At 35.3% G+C, this 20,662-nt stretch overlaps 2 protein-coding genes and 1 pseudogene across 3 annotated transcripts; 1 reads left to right on the top strand and 2 right to left on the bottom strand.

Moving 5' to 3' along the window:
* Window positions 1-9,514: 9,514 nt before the first annotated feature.
* LOC107775581 (F-box protein SKP2A) lies at window positions 9,515-13,052 on the top strand. Of its 2 annotated transcripts, none has more exons than XM_075226472.1 (5): window positions 9,515-9,809; window positions 9,897-10,207; window positions 11,173-11,521; window positions 11,617-11,758; window positions 12,487-13,052. In XM_075226472.1, exons 2-5 carry the CDS (start codon window positions 9,963-9,965, stop codon window positions 12,852-12,854), a joined length of 1,104 nt encoding a protein of 367 aa, XP_075082573.1. In that variant the 5' UTR covers window positions 9,515-9,809; window positions 9,897-9,962; the 3' UTR covers window positions 12,855-13,052. The 2 variants fall into 2 exon arrangements, with proteins under 2 accessions (XP_075082573.1, XP_075082572.1); XM_075226471.1 differs by having other exon boundaries at window positions 9,538-9,653.
* Window positions 12,526-16,550, bottom strand: LOC107775580 (chaperone protein dnaJ 10-like). Its single transcript, XM_075226473.1, has 6 exons — window positions 15,800-16,550; window positions 15,530-15,688; window positions 15,275-15,453; window positions 15,056-15,136; window positions 14,736-14,879; window positions 12,526-14,468 (listed from the first exon to the last, which is right to left on the bottom strand). Exons 1-5 carry the CDS (start codon window positions 15,933-15,935, stop codon window positions 14,757-14,759), a joined length of 678 nt encoding a protein of 225 aa, XP_075082574.1. The 5' UTR covers window positions 15,936-16,550; the 3' UTR covers window positions 12,526-14,468; window positions 14,736-14,756.
* Window positions 16,095-20,183, bottom strand: LOC142167159 (F-box/kelch-repeat protein At3g23880-like; annotated as a pseudogene).
* Window positions 20,184-20,662: the final 479 nt, after the last annotated feature.

The following is a 20,662-nucleotide window of genomic DNA, read 5'->3' as shown; positions in this document are numbered from 1 at the left end:
TTTTGTTTATTAGCTTCTTTATTTTTGTTTCTTTGTTAGTTCTTAGTTTGATTTAGTTAGCTTCTTTGTTTGATTTAGTAGCTTCTTTTTATGTTTTAGTAGATAATAAGCCTTTAGTTTTCTTAATTTCATGGTTCTTTCCAAAGGTAGTTGTTGTGTGAACCGGGTGGCTCGTCTCAACGATGGATGGCGTGACAACCTTTTTAAGGGAATGAGACTATTTTTGGTGCTTAGGTAATAATAGTAGTAGTACTGAATAAAAAGACCTAATTAATTCATGCTCTAAGAGTCAAACATTCTTCAATTGGTACAAACACACTTAACTACGTGCTTATGGTTAGAAACAAGGTTTCTGAAAGAAATATCTCTAGTTAGTGACTTTATGACTCTTGTGTTGACTTTGGAAATCATCGAGTGGTTTAATTGGACCATAGTGATTTTTAAACTTGAATGTGGTCGTTGTGGACCCTCGACTCTGTCCTCTTTAACAATCCGGTTGCGTGAGGGGTGAGATGAATTATTGCTAGTCTAAGTATCCGTGCGAAGGGTCTAGAACTTGCCCCGAATGTGTTTCAAGGCGAAATCCTAAGTTTTGCTTGGTTTGAAATGTGATTGTAGGCCCTCCTTGGCCCGTTTGAGTTATATTGCCAACCAATGTCATTATCCCTAGTCAACCCCTTTGAGCCTCTAGCCTTTCTCATTTAATAACCATGCTACAAGCCTTTACCCATTTTGTCGTGACCCTCTCTTGGCACCCGAGCTTTCCTTTACACTCTTGTAAAACAAATGGCTAAAAACTAAGTTTGGGGGAGAGACGAGAAACTTGAAAAAGGTATCAATGCACAAAAAGAGAAAAGAAAAGATGAGAAGGAACGGCAATAAAAGAAAAGAACAAAAAGAAAAATGCAAAAAAATGAATAAGTGGAAGAGTTGAAGGGATTCAAAGAGAGGTAATGATCCCAAATATGGAAAAATCAAAGAGGGAGAAAAAGAGTGTAATGATCAAGAAAGAGTGATGTTAAGTCTCTCTAATCCCCAAAGGAAAAGAAAGTGCCTCAAATAATTGGCAAAGTATGAGCCGAGAAATGAAAAATGGAATGCTTAAAGAACGGTGTAACCACTTACCTATACTGTATCCAACCCTAGTCCAAAAGCCTTCATTACATCCTGAAAGAAGTCCTACTTAATTTCAAGCCTAGTGAGCTTACATTAGTGGCGATCTACATGAGGGGCAAACGTATGGTACTTGAAGTCGTACTTGCGACATTCTCTTGAGAAAGATGAGTGAACCTTTCATAAATTTTTGGATTGAGTGTTAAATTTCTTAAGTGAGGTAGGCAAATGGAAAGTAGAAGAGGAAGAGTTTGGAGTCCACCATGACCTACATGATAGAGCAAGAGTCCTTGATGAGTAAAGTCAATTCTTGAAGCTCAAATGTCACATTAGAACTATATGTGCATGAATGTTTAACTTATCGCCTTATTGATAATACATAAGTAGTGTGGGTAACTGTTGGTCCCAACTGATGTGTGGATGGCTCACCTTTGACTCGCTGACATGACCTTTAACTTTTGGAGGTGGGAACTAATTTATTTGCTTGAGGATAAGCAAAGACTTAAGTTTGGGGGAGTTGATAAGTGGAGATTTTGACTGCTTATTAGCGCCTTTTAGCTTTTGTTTTAGTCCAAAAGCATTGAATTGTGTTCCCGAAACTAATGAAATTATGCAAAATTGTAGGTATGCTTAAATTTTGGTCTCCCAAGATAAAATCCGACTCAAAAAGGAGTGTTCGCAGAAGCACAAATATGCGATCCGCAGAAGAAATTGCGGACCGCAGAATTTCATCTGCGGCCGCAAACCAAGGAGAAAATTTTAGTAGAACTTTGCGCAAAGTGCGAACCGCATATTAATTGTGCGGCCGCAAAACTAGGCTAAGAGTCGAAGATCAGAGAGTATGCAAAAAAGACCAAGTCCAGGAGCCCTGTGAATTGCGGACCGCACAAGAATTGTGCGGCCGCAGAAGAGTTGCCTTGCGGTCGCAACCCAGAAATGTGCGGCCGCAGAAGATTGCCTCGTGGCCGCAGTTCGGAAATGTGCGGCCGCAGAACTCCACTTCCTGCCAGATGAAGAAATCTGTGGACCGCACATGAAATTGTGCGGCCGCAAAACTTTTCGAGGGGTATTTTTATCCGAGATTTTTAATCTTGTATAAATAGACGAGTTTCACAAAATTAGGTCAAGTTTGAACATCTGAAGTTGTTGTAGCCATTTTTCTTTACTACTTTAGGAAGTTTCACATTACTTTGGTATATTTAGATTAGATTTAATCATTTTAAGCTACCATTATGAGTTTAATTAGTTTTTCTTCCTTATTTTCTTCAAATCCCATTATGAGTAGCTAGACCTTTACTAGGATTATGACCCAACCCTAGTGTGTAAACCTTATGTGTATCTAATTTAGTACTTATTTATGATTGTATATTATTTATTTAGCTTAGTTCATGCTTTAATTGTAGAATTAATGATTGCAAACATTAATTCATGCCTATTTGACTTAGTCTCTACTTGAGAAAGAGGGACCTAGTCTAGGATAACTTAGCTAATAAGGAATTGGGTCAATTGAGAGATTAATTAACTTAATTAAAGGGTTTAACCTAGAGATAGTAATAACCCGACTTGAGCTCTTATCAACTATTTTGGGTGATACCCATTTGGTCTTAAGAAAGCCAAAATTGGGCAAAAGCATTCTCTGATCGAGAGGTATAGAGTGGGTAATATAGAGTTGAGAGCTATAATACACTCCAATCAATAAAACAAGCATTAACGTTTTTATCTCATTAGGCTAACACCTAGATTATGGTCACAACCCTAGGTCTTTTACCCATTTGGAAAAACCTTAAAAACAATTATCTCTAATCTACTTTCTTTATCTTGGAATCATTAGATTAACAATAGAAATAGAAAATAAATCCTTGTTGTGAAAGTGCAATCTAGATAATCCAATTACTCATTTGAAATATATACCCCTAACTCTCATCCTACCTCCTAGTGGATTCGACCCTGACTCCTAGTTGGGTATTTATTATTGCATACGACCGTTTCATATCTCTATTGAGGTATGCTTTGGAGGCGATCGTCGGGTACGATACCTATTGTGCAACCACTGATCAGTTGGGTATGATGAAACATGATATGTGATGTGAGGTTACTGAGTCCTCTCGAGGCCGACTACACCGAGTTCTTTTGAGGCCGGGTACAATCGAGATATCCTGAGGTTGGGTACGATCGAGACCTCTATGAGGCCGGGTACAAAGTGATGTGATATAAAATAATTATAGAGCCCTGTGTGGCCGGGTACGACCGAGTCCTTTTGAGACTAGGTACGCCGAGTTATGTTAAGATCGGGTACAACCGAGATCTCTTGAGGCCGGGTACGATATGCTACAATATGATATGATGTGCCCAAAGAGCGATTGAATGGTACTATATTATATATTTAACGCATAGCCCCAATGAGAAGTCTTGCTTTTATAAAACTTGCACATAGTTATGGTTCATGATTTCCACAGTATATGCCATAGTGGCTTGTTCTCAGTATTCAGGTTGAAGTGATGTATTCATACCTCTTATGTTATGTCTTTGAATTACGTAGCTTATCAGTATTACATACTCGATACATTTTTCGTACTGACACCCCTCTCTTTTGGACGTTATATTCATGCCCACAGGTATAGATAGGCTTGGTGACGTCCCTCCCTAGTAGGTTGTTCGCTCTAGCTGTTGGTTGTCGCACTCCACTTCTCCGGAGTAGATGTTCAGAAGTCGATAGTTATTGACGTATATGTTCCAATCATTTTGGGTATGGTGGGGCCTTGTCCCGACCAAGTTATATATTTTTGGCACTCTTAGAGGCTTGCAGAATAGTGTTCAAATGTTAAAGATTTCTCCCATGGTCAGTTATGATCATTTAAGTTCTGATATCGTACTCGGAGGCCTTGTTGCCCCAGATTTCATTGAATCAGATTTCCTTGAATAGTCTAAGTATGAGCGTTGGTTTGCATGGACCTTCGGCCGTCGTGTGTCGGTCGCACCTCCCGAAGTTGGGGTGTGACAATCCACCCCTCCGTTCTTGCTCATATTAACATACAATAATATACATTAGGGTAATCTATCAACTCAAATTAAAGTATATATAATACTTCCTCCGTCTCAATTCATGTAAACCCATTTGAGTGGGCATGAAGTTTAAGAAGAAAAAAAAAGAACTTTTGAACTTGTGGTGTAAAATGAGGCACATACATTTTGTGTGATTATAAATCATTGTATAAAGGTAAATTATTTTCAATTATGAAAATGAGTTATTCTTTTTGGTACGGATTAAAAAAAAAATAAGTTCAATAAATTGAAATAGACGAGTACTAATTAAGTACACGAACGGATAACTTATGTCCTCAATCAACCATATAAGCTGCAACAAGCAGAATCTTAGCATGTGGTTGAAGGACATTTATACTGATAATACAAGCTAGAAATTAAATTGTAACAGAATATATTTTCTCCCAATAGTGTTGTATTATTGTAGAACACAATCATAATTCCTTAAATTAATGATCAAGTCCGTGATCTAGAGCTCCATTATAAAAAGAACAATTAATGTCTAACATGGTTAGTACTAGACAATAAGTTATAAAGTTGTTTCAATCAAATCAATCAAAAGAAGCTGCCTAGATTCAAGATTGTACCTAGACAAGAACCAACCTAAGATTCATTTGGAACATCACATACAAAATTGTGTATGGTTTTAGCTTTTTCTGTTTAGAAAAGAAGCTTGCACTTATAATGGAAGACGACACAGAAAGGCAAAAAAGATAAGATAGAAAATGTCTGGTTTAATCGGTTAAAAAGAAGGGAAAAATCCAAGACCCAGCGCTGATGCATTTGGTAGAGGTCATACTATTGAATTCCAAGTCTTGTTCCTAGTATAAAAGTCTTCTATTAAGAAAAGAAAAGAAAACGTTTATTATCTGTTAGTTTAACTGCAAACAGTTCTTAATTTCAAAGATAATTAATTTAACTTTTATGCCTTAATGGTGTAAAAGAATTTCTACATTAGCAGATTATCTTAAAAATAACTACAGGCAATAAGTTGCTCATAATTTGCGGAATTAACAATTCTGATAAGAAGTCTGAATTTTAGAACAAAGAAATTGCTTAAGGGTAAAAGTATGTTGTTCTTTCTTTTCTAACGATTTTCCTCATTTAAATTGGATAGGGGTAAGAAGGAGACGATAGAAGAGAAAAGAAATTTTTGATAGGATTGAAACCAAACACCTAAGTGATATATGTAAAGTTAGATTGCAAATTTCCATTTCCCATCATTTCGAACATTAGGAATCACGATCGTAAAAGTTAGTTACCCAACACAATTACTCAAATGTAAAACTTCTCATTCTAATCCCATACAGAAAAAGTGAAAATTTATGACACATTGACAGCTCTAGCTAGTAAATCATCGTTGTACTACAAAATTTGAAATAACAATCATATTATCAAATGAGATCAAAAACCTCCGTGTGATATTTCAACACTAATAGTGGAAAACAAACATTATCCGGCATATCTGGTTCTATAAAAAGTTAATTCTTTAGTGGCTTAGTCAAATTAAATAAAGCAAGGATTGGCTCCTAATTAAAGTGCTAATTGTTTTCACTCCACATCAAGTAATTGTTTTTTTTTTCTATTACAGTTCTTACTTTCAGCAAAATGATTGTAGTGTGAAAAATTAAAAAGAATCTGCAATTTTGAAAAAGAAAAATGATAAATAAGGGATTAGTATTAGAATGTTATACACTCAAGTTTGTTTTAATATTTTTTGACTTTTATAGTGAATATGACTGTTATACGCCTATAACAACATTTAGCGTTTAAATATTTTTTTGGTTGTTATAGAAAAACATTATTCAAAAATCAATTATTTTTCCTTTTTAAATGTTACATATAAAAGATAAAAAGACTAATCAAATTTAAATCTCAAAAGATATACATATTTCACTAGTTAGATATTGAAGAAACCTAATACATTATTAATAAATTCATAACTAAATATATATATATATATATAAACTCCAAGTCAGACATTTTAAAGCTACCTAGAAAAATAAATCATTTCAAGATTGATGGAAGAACTTTGTAATTGTAACTTGTTTCGTAGATTTCATTCTCTTACTAATATAACGCTTGAATTGGCGAAAGTTCGTGTCCAAATTTTCAGCAAAAAGGTATCTGGTAGCTTTCTCTTGAAAACAATCTAAGAGCTTAACAGTTAAATTTTTTATCTGAATATTTTTTGGAATTTGTCTAATAGAAAAGGTATCATGTGCAAATCTTCAAATCTTATATATTTTGCAAGATAAAAATTTTGTTTAATGAAATAGATTGTGTGCATATTTTTAGAATTATTAGAAATCTTAAAGATTTTACATGGCTGTTATAGAGAGATAATTTTACAAAGAACGTTCTACTATAAATATAGTTATTGTTGTTATAGGTAAAAAACTATTATAGAGAGGTAAATATAACTTAAAAATCGGTTCTGCGAAAAACTTGGATTTTATAATAAATAGATATTATATAAGGATGATGTTATAAAAATATTTGACTGTAGTAATGTTTAATTGTTTATGTCACGGCTAATCATGAAGTCATTCTAAGGACCTTGTAATGCGCTTGGTCACGTAAATGGTTTTAGTGATTAATCTATATCCCTCTCACAATAATTTCCATAATCATGCCTCATAATAATCTATAACTTAGGAGTCGAACAATCATAAATTCGATCCCATTTCAATAATGTCACTTTAATTAAAATTTTTTTCATATCTCTCAAAAAAAAAGGTGGTGTGACATTTATGACATTAATATTTATCTTTTCCCCTTGTTTCTATCGAACAGAGTTTCCTCTCTTGAAAAATCAAAACCATTATCTTGTTGATTGAACAAAAGAGACAAGGACAAGCATATATTGTCCGACAAAGCAAAATTACGAGTATAAAGGGAACTTAAGAAAAAGGAAAGAGCAGTAGAGTAACGTTAAGATATTCTCGAAGATAAGAACCATTTAACCCAATACCACAAAATAATAAAAGATGACAATGGATGAAATTTATTTACCCTTATTTAGATGTTTCAAATTTGGCTTTAAAATAAAAAAACTTTTGACAATGAGCGTTTTCTTCGAGTTCCATGCAACATAAATTTGAATTAATTAGATCAATTAACTCCGAATGATTATAAAACAATATATAAAAACGAAATAGTACTAATTAATAATGAAAGGCTATTCTATAATAATAAAGTATGATGCCAAAAGCATAAAAGAGAATCCTATATCTTTTTTCCTTTACTTTTCTAGCTAGTGCGGCTTCGTTTTTGAACATATTTGGAGGTTTCTCGACCATCCTCACTTACTTCTTCTCTATCCACCATTCTTTTCTTCTTGTGATGAGAAAGAATTCTTTTCATAAGGAAATTACACTTTATTGTTCATTCATCACACGCAACCCCACATCACATCAATCATAATCCTGCATATCTAATTGGAAGAGGGCCCCTCATTATTTGATTATATTTATGAAAAATAATTTATTAAGTGGATGATAATTGACTTTAGATGATCAAATCCAGAGTATAATACAGATAATCTTGTCTGCATAAAAAAAGGTGCATTTTTAGTTCACTAAATAAATATGGAAACTAAAACAAATTCCATGTAAAAGTAAATTCATTTTTTAGATTTATGTATTGGTTGTAAACACTTTATAAGTGTGTTGACAATAGGCTCGTGTAATTTCTAGTGCATGATAAAAGCAGTATATGTAATCATGATGACCCACCCGAAGAATGAGCTTTCCCGTGATGTTCAAAATCGAACCGAAACCGTTAATCGAATCGAATCAATGACTTATTAGTATCGGATTATTGGGATAATGGATGGTGAACGAATTGCGATTTTATAATTAGCAGCTTAACGATTTGGGGGCGGATTACTCAATTTTCTTATCGAGTAAACCGTTAACCTGTTAAGAATTTTTATATTTACATTTTTACCTGTATGTATATAAAGTACTATTAAAACCCTAAATGGCTAAATCCCTAATTTCTATTTTCTAATTCTCAATTGTTTGCGGTCACCAAAAGCAGAGAAGTCGACAGTCTCGTCTCTCTCTTGAACTGAGAAGTGAGAACTAATAAGTCGAAAAATCAAAATCTTAATGATTAATACGTGTATGTCTGTATGAGTAGTCTTGATGGTATTAAACATTTAATTAATATGTATATAACAGTGGGAGTAGTCTTGAAGACTCTTCAATTAAAAAATATCGTTTGGTTAGATCTTAGATGGTATTAAATATTTGGTATTGATTTGAAACTGTTTGGTATTGATTGAATGATTGTTAAAAAAATTTCCATTTGGTTTAGCCGATAAGCCGCCCGATAACCCCGACAATTATTAATCTGATACCACCAGTTATCTTATTGGACGGCTAGCGAATTACTATATTTATAATCCGATAACCGTTAAACCAAATCGTTAAGCGTAATTATCGATCCGATCCGCTCGATAAGTACCCCTACTTTCATCCCTTCCGAAGCAAAGGAGGCAAAACGAGAACGTTAATCAGATACTTAGGGAGTGGGAAAGCAGCATAAAAAGCTGGAAAAATATATAATCATAGAATTATTAAAGGATGTTATTTCAATGAAACAAGTTAAATTAAATTAAAATTGATTGGCTCTAGGATTGAACCAAACTTTTATAACCATTCGATAAAAGATGGTTACATTTGATTACATCAATAAGTCGATTTTTCAGTTGTCTAAAGAAAATAATGAAAATTTTAACTTTATTTTCTTTAAGTAGGAGTAGGCTAGGACCGCACTGAAACAAGGAATATGATATGTCACTATGAACGGAAAATAAGGGATATGATATGCTGTGTTCTTATGTATTCCTCAATAGACAACAAAAGGATGTTGAACACTTTTGTTTTATGATTTTCGTTTTTTTTTTTTGTCTCCTTTAACATTCTCTTTATATATTTTATTTTTTTATTTGATGGTAAGGTGGTAATAGGGAAAAGGAGAAGGAAGCATTTGGTGGTGAATATGAAACTTTCTTTTGCACTATGCCTTGTGAAAAATGTGTTGCATATTAAATTTGAAATCTAACCATTATTTTCTTTTTAATTCTTCATCCAAATTGAAAGACATTTTTTACACCAATACTGACTGAAAACTGAAAAGATACAACAACAATTGCAACAAAAGAAAAATAAAATTATTTCTTGATTTTTTCAATGTAATAAAAATAGAAAAAAGTAAATAATTTTACCCTTCATATTGTTATGACACGTGTATTTCTACGCATCTCCCAATTCGTGACCCTTACGTTGTTTCTATTTCTTTATTTTTAATTTTCCCTGCCACATAAAGTCCTCTTCATAAAAATCTACTGTAGGAAACTCCATTTTCATTCGACCCCTCTATCTCCCCTTTCAGTAATTCAACTAATCCTTATGTATATATATAGATTATGCAGTAAAAAACAGTGGTTCTTGAAAATTTCTTACTATACAGTATACCCTCTTGGAAAGGTATCAATATCCCTATTTTCATTTTCCAAAAAGCCTTTTGAGTACTTCTAGAAATTTCTTGGACAGAGTTTGCTTGTGTGTACAACTTGTGTGATGACACATGTTATTAACTTGTTGTTTCCCTATGACTCTTTTTTGGCCTAGAAATACACAGGAGTATACGCCAAAGCCTATCTATATCTTTTTTTCCTTTCTAAAATCTAACTTCAAAAACTCATCTCTCTATTTTTGTGTTTGTAACAGCAAGAAGGGGATACCCTTTTTTCTTTGGTGTCTTGTATAAATAAAGGTGAGAGCTTTGAGTAGCAAATGATGATAGGATTAGGGGTGGAGGAGTTGAGCTTTGAGAAGCTGATGGTGAACAATAATAACAGTGGTGGGGGTTGTAAAATGGGGGGTGGGGGTGTGATCAGAGAGTGGAAGGATATACCTATGGAGTTGTTGTTGAGGATAGTTGCACTTGTGGATGATCGGACGGTGATTGTGGCTTCTGGTGTTTGCAGTGGATGGAGAGATGCTATTTCTTGGGGCCTCACTCACCTTTCCCTTTCTTGGTATATGGCTTCATCTCTTATTATTCCTTTTTTTGAACAAAAGTTTAAGTTTTTACTATTAGATTGTGTGTTTTGCTTCTGGAATTCTGGTACTTTTTACTTGATGTAATGGATGAAGGGCAATTCTTGTTTTTCATTTATCTGATGAAAAAGATGGTCTTTTGTTGAAATCAGGGGAGTCAAGTCAGCACAGACTGATTACAGAATGAAAATCTACAATTTTTTGTGTACTGAACTATCTTGGTCCTATTTGCCTGATCAATTTATTTGAGAGACTATAGGTTTTCTTTGTTTCTTTAACTTTTCTGGGGAAGAGTTTTGTAAAAGTTGTTGAAAAAAACCTTTGAGTTTTAATCTAAGATTGAATGTTAAAGGGTTGACTGAAAATTTCCCCTATTAGGATATGCAAGTGCAAGACTTGGATGAGAAAGTTGAGTTGATAGTCTTGCACTTTCATCAACGGATTTGGGGTAATTAGAAACAATAGGATGGTGATTAAAAATCCCATAGGTCTATCACATGTGTTTATATTTGACATGCCCCAAATATGATAATATAGTCATTAATAGCATAATGGTTACAACTGTGCTCTGTTGCAAAATTGGCCTCTTTTTATCTCTATCCTGGACTTCTGGAAGACATATTTATGTTTTAGTGCTCAGAAGTTTCGAAAAGGAGAAAACATAATGGCATATGATTGTGCTTTGCCTTTATTTCAGTTTTTTTCTTTCCCTTTTTGGGGGTTTTATTAGAATTTGGATTGGTTTCGCTATCTTGCTTGCTGGTATTAGTATTGTGGGAGGTGATGGAATTACATAGATTTTTATTATTAGAGAGCTGGACTCATGTACGACTATCAATTTAAAGCTGATGTTGACCTCTGATAAGTATGAGGGATTTTTCCTCTGGTTATTTGTGGTGTATTTCCTGAGATTCTAACTTCTACAGCAATTTTTTTTCCTCAGGTGCAAGAGGAACATGAACAACTTAGTGCTGGCACTTGCACCCAAATTCACAAAGCTGCAGGTTCTAACTCTTCGACAAGATTTACCACAACTTCAGGATAATGGCGTAGAGACAATTGCAAATCACTGTCATGAACTTCAAGACCTTGATCTTAGCAAGAGTTTTAAGCTAACTGACCGTTCCCTCTATGCTTTAGCTCACGGCTGTCCAAACCTCACGAAGCTGAACATCAGTGGGTGCTCTGCTTTCAGTGACACTGCTGTTGCATACCTTGCTGAGCGTTGCAGAAAACTAAGAGTCTTGAATCTTTGTGGCTGTGTTAAAGCTGCAACTGATAAGGCATTGAAGGTATATGCCTCGAACTCTAAAATGTGTTATTGTTAGGAGTACTTCAAAAACCCATTGGTAGTTCTAACTGAAACGGATGTTATTACTTTGTGCAGGCTATTGGTTATTACTGTAACCGACTGCAGACGGTGAATCTAGGTTGGTGTGATAAAGTTGGTGATGAAGGTGTAATGAGCTTGGCTTATGGCTGTCCTGATCTCAGAGCCCTTGATCTGTGTGGCTGTGTTCTTATAACAGGTAAGACCTGTGTCTGGTAAGATTTTATCTGAATCTTTCCTAAAATATCCATGCTCAAGAATTTAAGGTGTGTTTACTACTAAGCTGACTTCTATTAGCTTTATGCCTAACTTGGCAAAACTTAAGTCGTATTCAAGTATTAAGTTTTATGTATGGCACACAGAGGTGGAGCCATGATTTGAAGCTTGTGGGTTCAGAATTGTATTGTAATCCTTTTAAGTTACTCGGTTCTAAATTAATGATTTGTAGAAATTCAATGGATTTCTTAAGACAAATATAGGATTTGGACCAAAGCTATTGCATTTGGCCGAACTCATAATTCGTATTCTAGCTCCGCCCCTGATGGCACATCTTGTCAAAGAGAAGAATTCATTTATGCCCTATTAGTAACTAACTGGCAGGAAATATACATGCAAGAAATTGTGCCCTAGGAAATTTGTGTAGTCTTCCTGTTGCTTAGTAGAGCTGTATTGTTGTGGAAGATATCTTTCAGATAAAATTCAATCAGATTGTCTCCTATATTTCTTCTTAGGATCGTTTTGTTGTGGAATTTCATGATCATTGCACTTAAACTCGTTGGACCGATATTCACTAGAAAGGTATTCGGGGATGCTGCTGCTGCATTGATCTCCTTTAAAAGTTCTGAGGCAGAGTTGTTGATGCCTCCATTTGGAGTCATCTTTTTGATTTGACCATCCATCTAACATGTCTAATCTTATATGCTGCAGATGAGAGTGTGATTGCTTTGGCGAACAATTGCCCTCACTTGAGATCCCTCGGCTTATACTTCTGCCAGAACATCACAGACAGAGCAATGTACTCTTTGGCCCAGAGTCGGGTCAAGAACAAGCACGAGATGTGGGCGTCTATGAAGAAGAACAGGTACGAGGACGAAGGGCTTATGAATCTAAACATCAGCCAGTGCACTGCTCTCACACCTCCTGCTGTCCAGGCAGTGTGCGAAGCATTTCCTGCTCTTCACACTTGCCCCGGGAGACATTCCCTCATAATTAGCGGCTGCTTGAACTTAACGTCGGTGCACTGTGCATGTTCTGTCCAAGCACACCGTGCACGCGTTCTCCATCCAGCTCACTGAGTGTTGGTTGTATGGAGGAGAGATTTCCAACTCCAAGTTCCTGGGCCTCCAAGTTGAACGCGGCCTTGTACATATTTGTTTGTGTAAAAATTATGCTGGACATTCTTGGCTGTATAAGCCAATCCGTTCTGTTTGTTTAATCTTTTGGACTGATAACTTGTTGGTTTATGTTATTCTGACTCCTATCATGTGTTTAAATGTTTTGTGAAAGACTTCTATTTCATGCTTCACCCCTAAAACATAAGGAGAAAAAAGCTTGATATGTCATGTTTCAAAATGGTGGCAATACCTCTGGACTTCAATTGATAATCTCACACCTTAGTTCGAGTTTAAAACAGAAGCAGAAAGTTCCATCTCGAATCATGCCTAGTTACAACTTGCATATCAAACAAATGGCTTAGTTGTTTTATTAGAAACAAAGTAGAAGATGTTGAATTGAAGTTAATGTTTTTTTTAAGACGTAGACATTGCCTTAACTTGCACGTCATTGATAACATAACATCAGACTTGTCTCTTCCTCTAGATTTTCAATGCTGATGTGAGAATGTTTGTCTTTTATTGAACCGTATAATATACTGTATCATCAGGTTTTAGAAAAGGGTGTCACGATGACATAAGTGAGAAGAGGATGTAAGTTGTAGAAATAAAGTAATTCGGAGTGGTGAAGAGCTGATGTTATGTAACTTAAAGTTTTAAATGTAGGTACTTTTAGTAAATGAATATGATCTAAATTAGTGAATGGTGGCTATTGCTTAATATTGTTGGTTTGAAACATGCTCGTGATTAATTTTTTTTCCACAATTTTGGTAGTTTTGAACGGTTGAGGGAAAGCTCGTAATAACTTCGGCCAAGGGAAAACAATCTTTCTTTCTGGTGTCTTTGTTTTACTAAAAATTAAAGGAATTATTGTTCTGGTGTGTTAATATAATACACAATCCGAAATAAGATACTCAAGAAACTTATAGTGAAGGGGAAGCCAGAAGGCGTCAAATGGCGAAAGAAATAATCTACTTGTTTAAAAGACAAAAGTAATTGATTTGCTGAAATGGCATGAAAAAGAAAACTGAAACATTAGATGTGAATTTATAGAAGTAATATCAACATTGGACGGCGAACATTAAGCCACTTTTTGATAAGAAAATTTTGTATATATAATTAAGTAGTGTGGAGTGGATTGTTATTGAACATAGGCGATTACCAGTTCAGTTCCCTAATTGAAGCTTCAAGTTAAAAAAACATCTTCCCATGTGATTATTAACATATCAAACAGAGGCACAATAGCCAAATTCATTTTGCTAACTTATTTTTTTCGTTTTTGTTCTAGGAACAATTATTTTTATATTACCACTTCAAACAACATTTCATTACAGACTGCAATTACAAACAAAAGCTTTTGTGCTTACGCCTTTCTGAGTTTTTCAATTATGGGTACCACAACGGTATATGATATGATATGTGGGATTGGTTAATATATGTCTTGTTGTTGTATCATGAATATGAAACCACAATTTCTTCTCAATTTCTCAAAGATGATCACTTGCCTTTGTACACAATCTCTTCATCATCCACGTCGAATGCTGGATTACACAGACATCTAAAGAGTCTGCCTATTCCCTACATAAAGGAAAACAACAACAAATTTAAAGGTTACAAGTTAGGGATAAAATCAATATAGTTTGGAAGGAAGGGGAAGAAGGCATGATTAGGAAGAGAAAAATAGATTAGTAGGAATGCCTATAATAGTGGACATATATGTACAGCAACTAATGTGCATATTCACCAAATGGCAGATCTGGAAATGAGTTGGTGTATTAGCTAAAACATTAAAGGACCATTCTCAAGAATCATTGGTTTCAAATGACAGTAAAGCAAAAGGTTAACCTGTGTGAGTAGAGGAGTTTTTTAATTTAGTGTTCTTTGTGAGTCTTCCTCATCATCACTGCTATCAGAACTGGTTTCCTCTGCATTTATATCACCTATCGTCTTCTTTTTTGAAGTCCCAACACCTTGTCCGCACTTCTCCCTCTGCAGAATAAGCAGATATGAAACATCATCAAATAATGTAACACCCTCTAAAGCTACAAAACAAAAGTGCACAACCTTGAGTAGGCTGAATTATTAGCTTAATAACTAACAAAATTTCCTGTCTATGAGACCAGACATTTGGACTTTGTGTTTTGAAGAGAAATGACAACACTTACCTCAAATACTTTCCCCAAAATCTTTAAAGCCATCGCTCGTTTCTTGAGTTCTTCCTTCTTCACATTGCCTTCTTGTAGCACCTGAAAGATTAAACAGAAGCAACTCGAGTGACACAAAAAGGTCTTTCCAGAATAAGGCATAGCAACATAAGCAGAGGATGCATGCTACTAATAAGTTAGAATAAAATATACTATGAAGAAAAATAATATGAGGCTTACCAATTGGCAGACATGCAAAAGAGTTACTTCAATGTCTACAACGTTTAGTTTCCACAACGAATTCATTAGTGTTTCTCTGTTTAATCTTAGATGTGATTCAACGTCATTTTCAGGGCCACTACCATCCATTTTAAACTGGCGACGAACATCTTCTTGAAGTTGCAGCAGTTGAAAAGCACCTAAAAACACCAGTATACGCCACCACATTATAATGCACATATGACAAGGAGGGGAGAGGTAGGATCTTCAGTGTACCTTTTGCTGCTGTGAGCTGTGATTTCCAGAAATGACCTTTGTTGCGAACCCACTCGGCCATAAATGGAACTCCCAAGTAAATTGCTTTCTTTCCAAGCTCTTGGGCTGCCTGTCTTGTGTATATGTATCCAATAGTTTGAAGAATCTCAGCTCCAAATGCTGTTAAGAGAACAGAAAAGCAAACATAAGTTTAACACATAGATCCGCCTCTGGGTATTGCCATTAGGTAAAACTAAGCTTGAAGAAATGCAAGAGAAGTAGTCAGCTGACCTGCTTGTGAAAGCCGTTCAGCTTCAGATTCAGCACGTCGTAGAAATCCTACTCTGTCACCACGAACGTATTGTTGAAGAAAATCTTTGAGTAACCAGGCAAGTTTTTCTTCCCTTTCCTTTTGGACACCCTTCATAACACAGTACTATTATTATATAGTGAATCAACTGAAAAAAGGTAATAATGTAAACTAAAGAGAACCAGTATATATGTTCCCTTTTCTATAGAACATTTTGTCCTAAAAAGATATCTTCAAGAGCAAGGACTTCAATAATACGTTTTCTTGACAGATTTCTTACAAAGAAACTACCAACAAGTGGAAACATAACTTGTATGTTATCGAACTTTCAGACATACTTGCCTTGAGTCTATCATGGATTTTCTCAGGGTTGTCATTTTCGCCAACTAATTCAGAGGAAGCCATTGATGCCACAGAAAGATGTCCGATGTAGTCTTCAAAAAGTTCGCTCCCAAAGAGGAGTGCAAACACAGCAGTTGGATCAAGCATAGTTTCCCTACAAAGAGGACATCAAAAATAGTACTAAAGTTCATGTAGCCTTAATTTCTTGATATCTTAGAACATCTTTTCTCATAGAAATTTTTCTAAGAAAGCTTCATTCTTTAATAGCTGGCCGAGATGTCCTTCCCTAAAGATGATGTTAAAATGCCTAGAGGCATCCAACAAAAGCTTGAGATGTACAATATGTAGAATGGCCAAAAATAAGTCTCGTGGTTAAAGTTTGTTTGGGATATAGAAAGCTTTTCGCGGGAGAAAAACAGTATTTTAACTGTCACTTTGTGGCTTTGATCATTCCATCAACTATCTTTTGAAACTTCCCTTTTTGAGTGATGGGCTGTGGGATTTTGGTTCTCTTTAATGGGCTTTATTAAGATTTGTTTGGGGGCCCATTTGTTGGTGGAGTTTTGGACCTACCAATACCATATCCAATTGTCTAGTCACTAACTGCAATGAAGAACAAGTAGTTTTTATATTCAGTTTTCTTTCTTTTTTGGGTGAATAATAGCGTCTATCCTTAACTTTCTCAAGTGGACCAAAATATAGATATAGATACAGAGCACTTAAAATTTTAAGTCCAAATGTGTAATGCCCCTTGACACATAACCTAATAAACCAGAAAGATACAGAGGGTGATTGGCTAAGCTTATAAGCTGATCAAACTAGTTTATAAGCGTTTTTCGGCTTATTCACGTGTTTGGTAAAGTTAAAAGTGATTATAAGCCAAGTGTTTATAAGTCAAAAATAAGCCAAAAGCCATAAACCGGTCACCCCCATCTTATGAATTTTTAGGTTATAAGCACTTAAAGTTTGACCAAAATTTTTACTATTTCATTCTTAAAATATTCTTTTTTAGAACAAAACTCCTACATCGATAATCATTGCCTCAAGTATTTTTTCAACCCAACCCTCCCCCCTCCTCCCTTCAAGTCTGCAATTCTCATTGACTATTTAAGATAAGCGAATCCTCTATTCCTTTGCATGTTTATATCAATGTAATTGTGTATTAATCTTTGAATTGTATGTGATAAATGGGGACAGACAATGTTTGTTTCTCTTCAAATATTTTGTCCTATTTAGGTTTATTTTTTACTGAAAAACTTTTATCAATTTATTAATTATTATAACTTATGATTATATGCTTATCATAAAATAAATTATATTTATCATAAAAATTATCTTATCTAAGCACAGTTGTATTTAAAATAAAATGACAAATAGAATATTTTGTATTTGAATCGATCTAAAATCTAAAATTTTGAAGAAATTATGCCTTTATAAGTGTAAACAATTATAAGGTTATTTAAGTCATTTTAACTGAGAAAGAGCTTATCAGCACTTTTTTATCAAATACTGCAGCAGCTTATTATCAATTTCAGCAATTGTATCCAAATACGTAATTGATTATTTATTAAATCAGTTTCAGCCCTTAAAAATACTTTTTCAGCACCTAATACTTATTAGCTACTTCAAATAACTAATCCAAACGGGCTCATAATCACGTGGTAGAAAAATAAAGTCGTGGCTTTCCTCAACGCAATACAGGATAACTGATCCAAGCATTTTTTATTTTTCAAACACAATGATATAAGCAGGTAAGATAAGAGGTAATGTCACAATAGAAGAATTGCAATGCCTCTCCCCCTAGAGGCACCTTACCATGCTTCAAAAACTAACCACAAGTTAAATGAACTCTTCAATCAACCGAGATTTCATTAGATTGAACCCTAACTTTCAAAGAACAATAGTAATTTGGTTTTTACCTGTTTTCCTGTTTTTATTACAAAGAAATCCGGAAATAACTTTTTTACCCCTCCGGAGTAGGAGTAAGGTCTGTGTACACTTTACCCTCTCCAGACCCCACTAGTGGGATTCTACTTCTACTGGATTGTTGTTGTTGCATCTGAAAGCAAACCAAAAAGTCAAAATTTTCAGTTCCTTTCGATTTTTGACTTAATCTGAATAGTGCGGACCTCTAATAATAGTTATATCTATCCTTGGAGCAACGGTAAAGTTGTCTTCACGTAACCTATAGGTTAGGGGTTCGAACCATAGAATCAGCCAATGATACTTGCATCAAAGTAGGCTGCCTATATCACACCCTTAGAGTACAGCCTTCCTCGGACTCTGCGTGAACGTGAGATGCTTCGTGTAGCGGGCTGCCCTTTTTTATGACATGGAAGAAGTGGTCAATTATCTCGACCACATTATCCTGGCACTGACTGTCATTTCCTCTCTTAATCGAACTAGGCTCTCCTTGTAATTGAAAACCCAACAACGGCCGTGGGTAAGGTCCAACTCAAATCCAAGATCTGTAACTTCTATTGTTGTATGGTCATATAGCACCAGCTGTGAAGTTTCAGAGATTTCGAAAATCATCTTATTATCCTCCCAGATGCCGTGAGGGCAATGAGCATCTATTAGATGTTGAACAATAAGAATTTTGGTCCAACTACCCTCTTTTTTCATTACCCACACTTCATAGCCTTACCGGGGTCACCAGCTAACATAGCAAGCGAGTCACCATGCAAAGTCAGTCTCCCCCACTGTTCACTTGGAATATCTGGCCCTTGCATATCCCCAAACTGTTCACTGCCCATGTCAAATGAGCGTATGCTGTAGATTTCATTTAGGCCCCTCGAAAGCCAATAATAAACCCCGTTGAGTTAAGTGGCTTCAAGAGGCGCATGTAACGTACCACTGGAAGGGAATTCATGTGTAAGGTTCTTCCACGAGTTGTTGCATAAGGAATAGACATTAGGATAAACGCATCGTTCCAATTCATCCCAAAACACTCTAGTCCATACAACCTTATAATCTCGAGTCAACAGGTCAAACCCATATTCCGAATTGATGTCCATGGTCTGAGAAGAAGTGCTCGATCTCAAAAGGCGCAAGAGACAGAGGCCAGAACTCCCTCTGGTGGCAGGATTCCACAAACCCAAGCGAACGCTGTCTCCATAAAACGCTTTCTGCACTAAGAACAGGCCAGCAACTAGAGGGGATCCAGAATTTTGGTAGGATGGGTGCACTAGAAGAGGTGGATCCAGAATATAAATTTTACGGGTTCACATTTAGTTCTTACAATGGCGTACCTATTGCACTTTTGGAATTATATATGCTACATCATACACTACTACTAGTTTTAATATACACATTTTGTTTAATCATATAAGATTTTACAACGACAAAAGAAGTAGGAATATCAATGTGTGAAAATTTTGAAAGAATAAACTAAACAAAAAATGAAATAAAAAGAAAAAGTACTTAATTAATACGCATAAAATAACACCAGACACACCGATCTCCTGTGGGCGTCTACTTTTAGAAAAAAAAAGGAAAAAACAAGATTGACATAAGATTTGAACTCACAAACTCACCTAAAGAGGTACACTTAATTACCATCACATCATATAATACTTTGAGCATGAGTGCATACAATATTTAAATATTTTTTAAAAAATATAACATTACTATATATGATTTAGGGCGGGGAGTAGGGGTTCACATGCCCCGTGGAACCCTCCCTAGATACGCCCCTGCCAGCAACACACGTGAAATAAGTGAGACTCTGAAGTTGATGGAGAGTTTTTTGTTCAGGGGTCACACCTGGAACTATTTTTTCAGGGAGCAAGGAGAAATCAACAGATTTTAGGATGATGTGTTCTGAATGTGCTACTTTCAAGTTACAAATGAGGAGCTGGGCACGATTGTTCTTGTGATGATAATGCTTTCTATGAAACTTGGACTTTTGATGAGAGAATACCAATGCTTGCACACACATTTGAAACGCAAGATTGATTCCACAGGAAACCTCAATAGAATATCCACGATTAGATCTTCTGGTAAAGGACGACAACCATCCATACTGATGGTTGTTTGCAACTAATTTACTCGGACTCGGCAATTTGGGTACCGTACCCGTGTCGACACGACACTGACATAGGTAAGGGTGTGGGATCTGTGTCGGATCCGGTCAGACGAGATCGGGTGTGTTGACCAAAATTTTAAGAAAAATTGAAGTAGTAGTATAAATATCTTTATATTTTTGTATTGTACTATCCCGTGAAAAGTGACTTTCTTGTCAAAAAAGTAGGGTACAACCTTGACAGCAAAATATATCTTTCCTATCTTTTCTCTACCTAAATGGACAAAGAAGCCATTCTCTCTCTCTTTCATCTCCACTTTCTGTGACCAAAGCTAAATCTTCATCCAATTTATAGTTATATTTCTAGATTTTTAATTTATTTTTCGCTGAATCCCCGCACCCGTACCCAGATTCATATCCTCGAATCCTAAAATTTAGATCATGAAAGATCCGACCTTTGGATCCGTACCCGTGTCGG

The sequence above is a fragment of the Nicotiana tabacum genome, chromosome 12, assembly GCF_000715075.1.
Source record: "Nicotiana tabacum cultivar K326 chromosome 12, ASM71507v2, whole genome shotgun sequence".
Taxonomy (NCBI): Eukaryota; Viridiplantae; Streptophyta; class Magnoliopsida; order Solanales; family Solanaceae; genus Nicotiana; species Nicotiana tabacum.
The sequence above is the reverse complement of the archived record's forward strand: the minus strand, read 5'-3'. Positions and strand labels throughout refer to the sequence as shown.

Excerpts from the sequence above, each read along its gene's own strand:
- LOC107775581 (XM_075226472.1), top strand. The coding sequence starts at position 9,963 with ATGATGATAGGATTAGGGGTGGAGGAGTTGAGCTTTGAGAAGCTGATG. Across the intron at positions 10,208-11,172 it reads ACTCACCTTTCCCTTTCTTG|GTGCAAGAGGAACATGAACA; the intron begins GTATATGGCTTC and ends TTTTTTCCTCAG. Across the intron at positions 11,522-11,616 it reads CAACTGATAAGGCATTGAAG|GCTATTGGTTATTACTGTAA; the intron begins GTATATGCCTCG and ends TACTTTGTGCAG.
- LOC107775580 (XM_075226473.1), bottom strand. The coding sequence starts at position 15,935 with ATGAAGGGTGTCCAAAAGGAAAGGGAAGAAAAACTTGCCTGGTTACTC. Across the intron at positions 15,689-15,799 it reads TGAACGGCTTTCACAAGCAG|CATTTGGAGCTGAGATTCTT; the intron begins GTCAGCTGACTA and ends TTCTCTTAACAG. Across the intron at positions 15,137-15,274 it reads TTTTGCATGTCTGCCAATTG|GTGCTACAAGAAGGCAATGT; the intron begins GTAAGCCTCATA and ends TTAATCTTTCAG.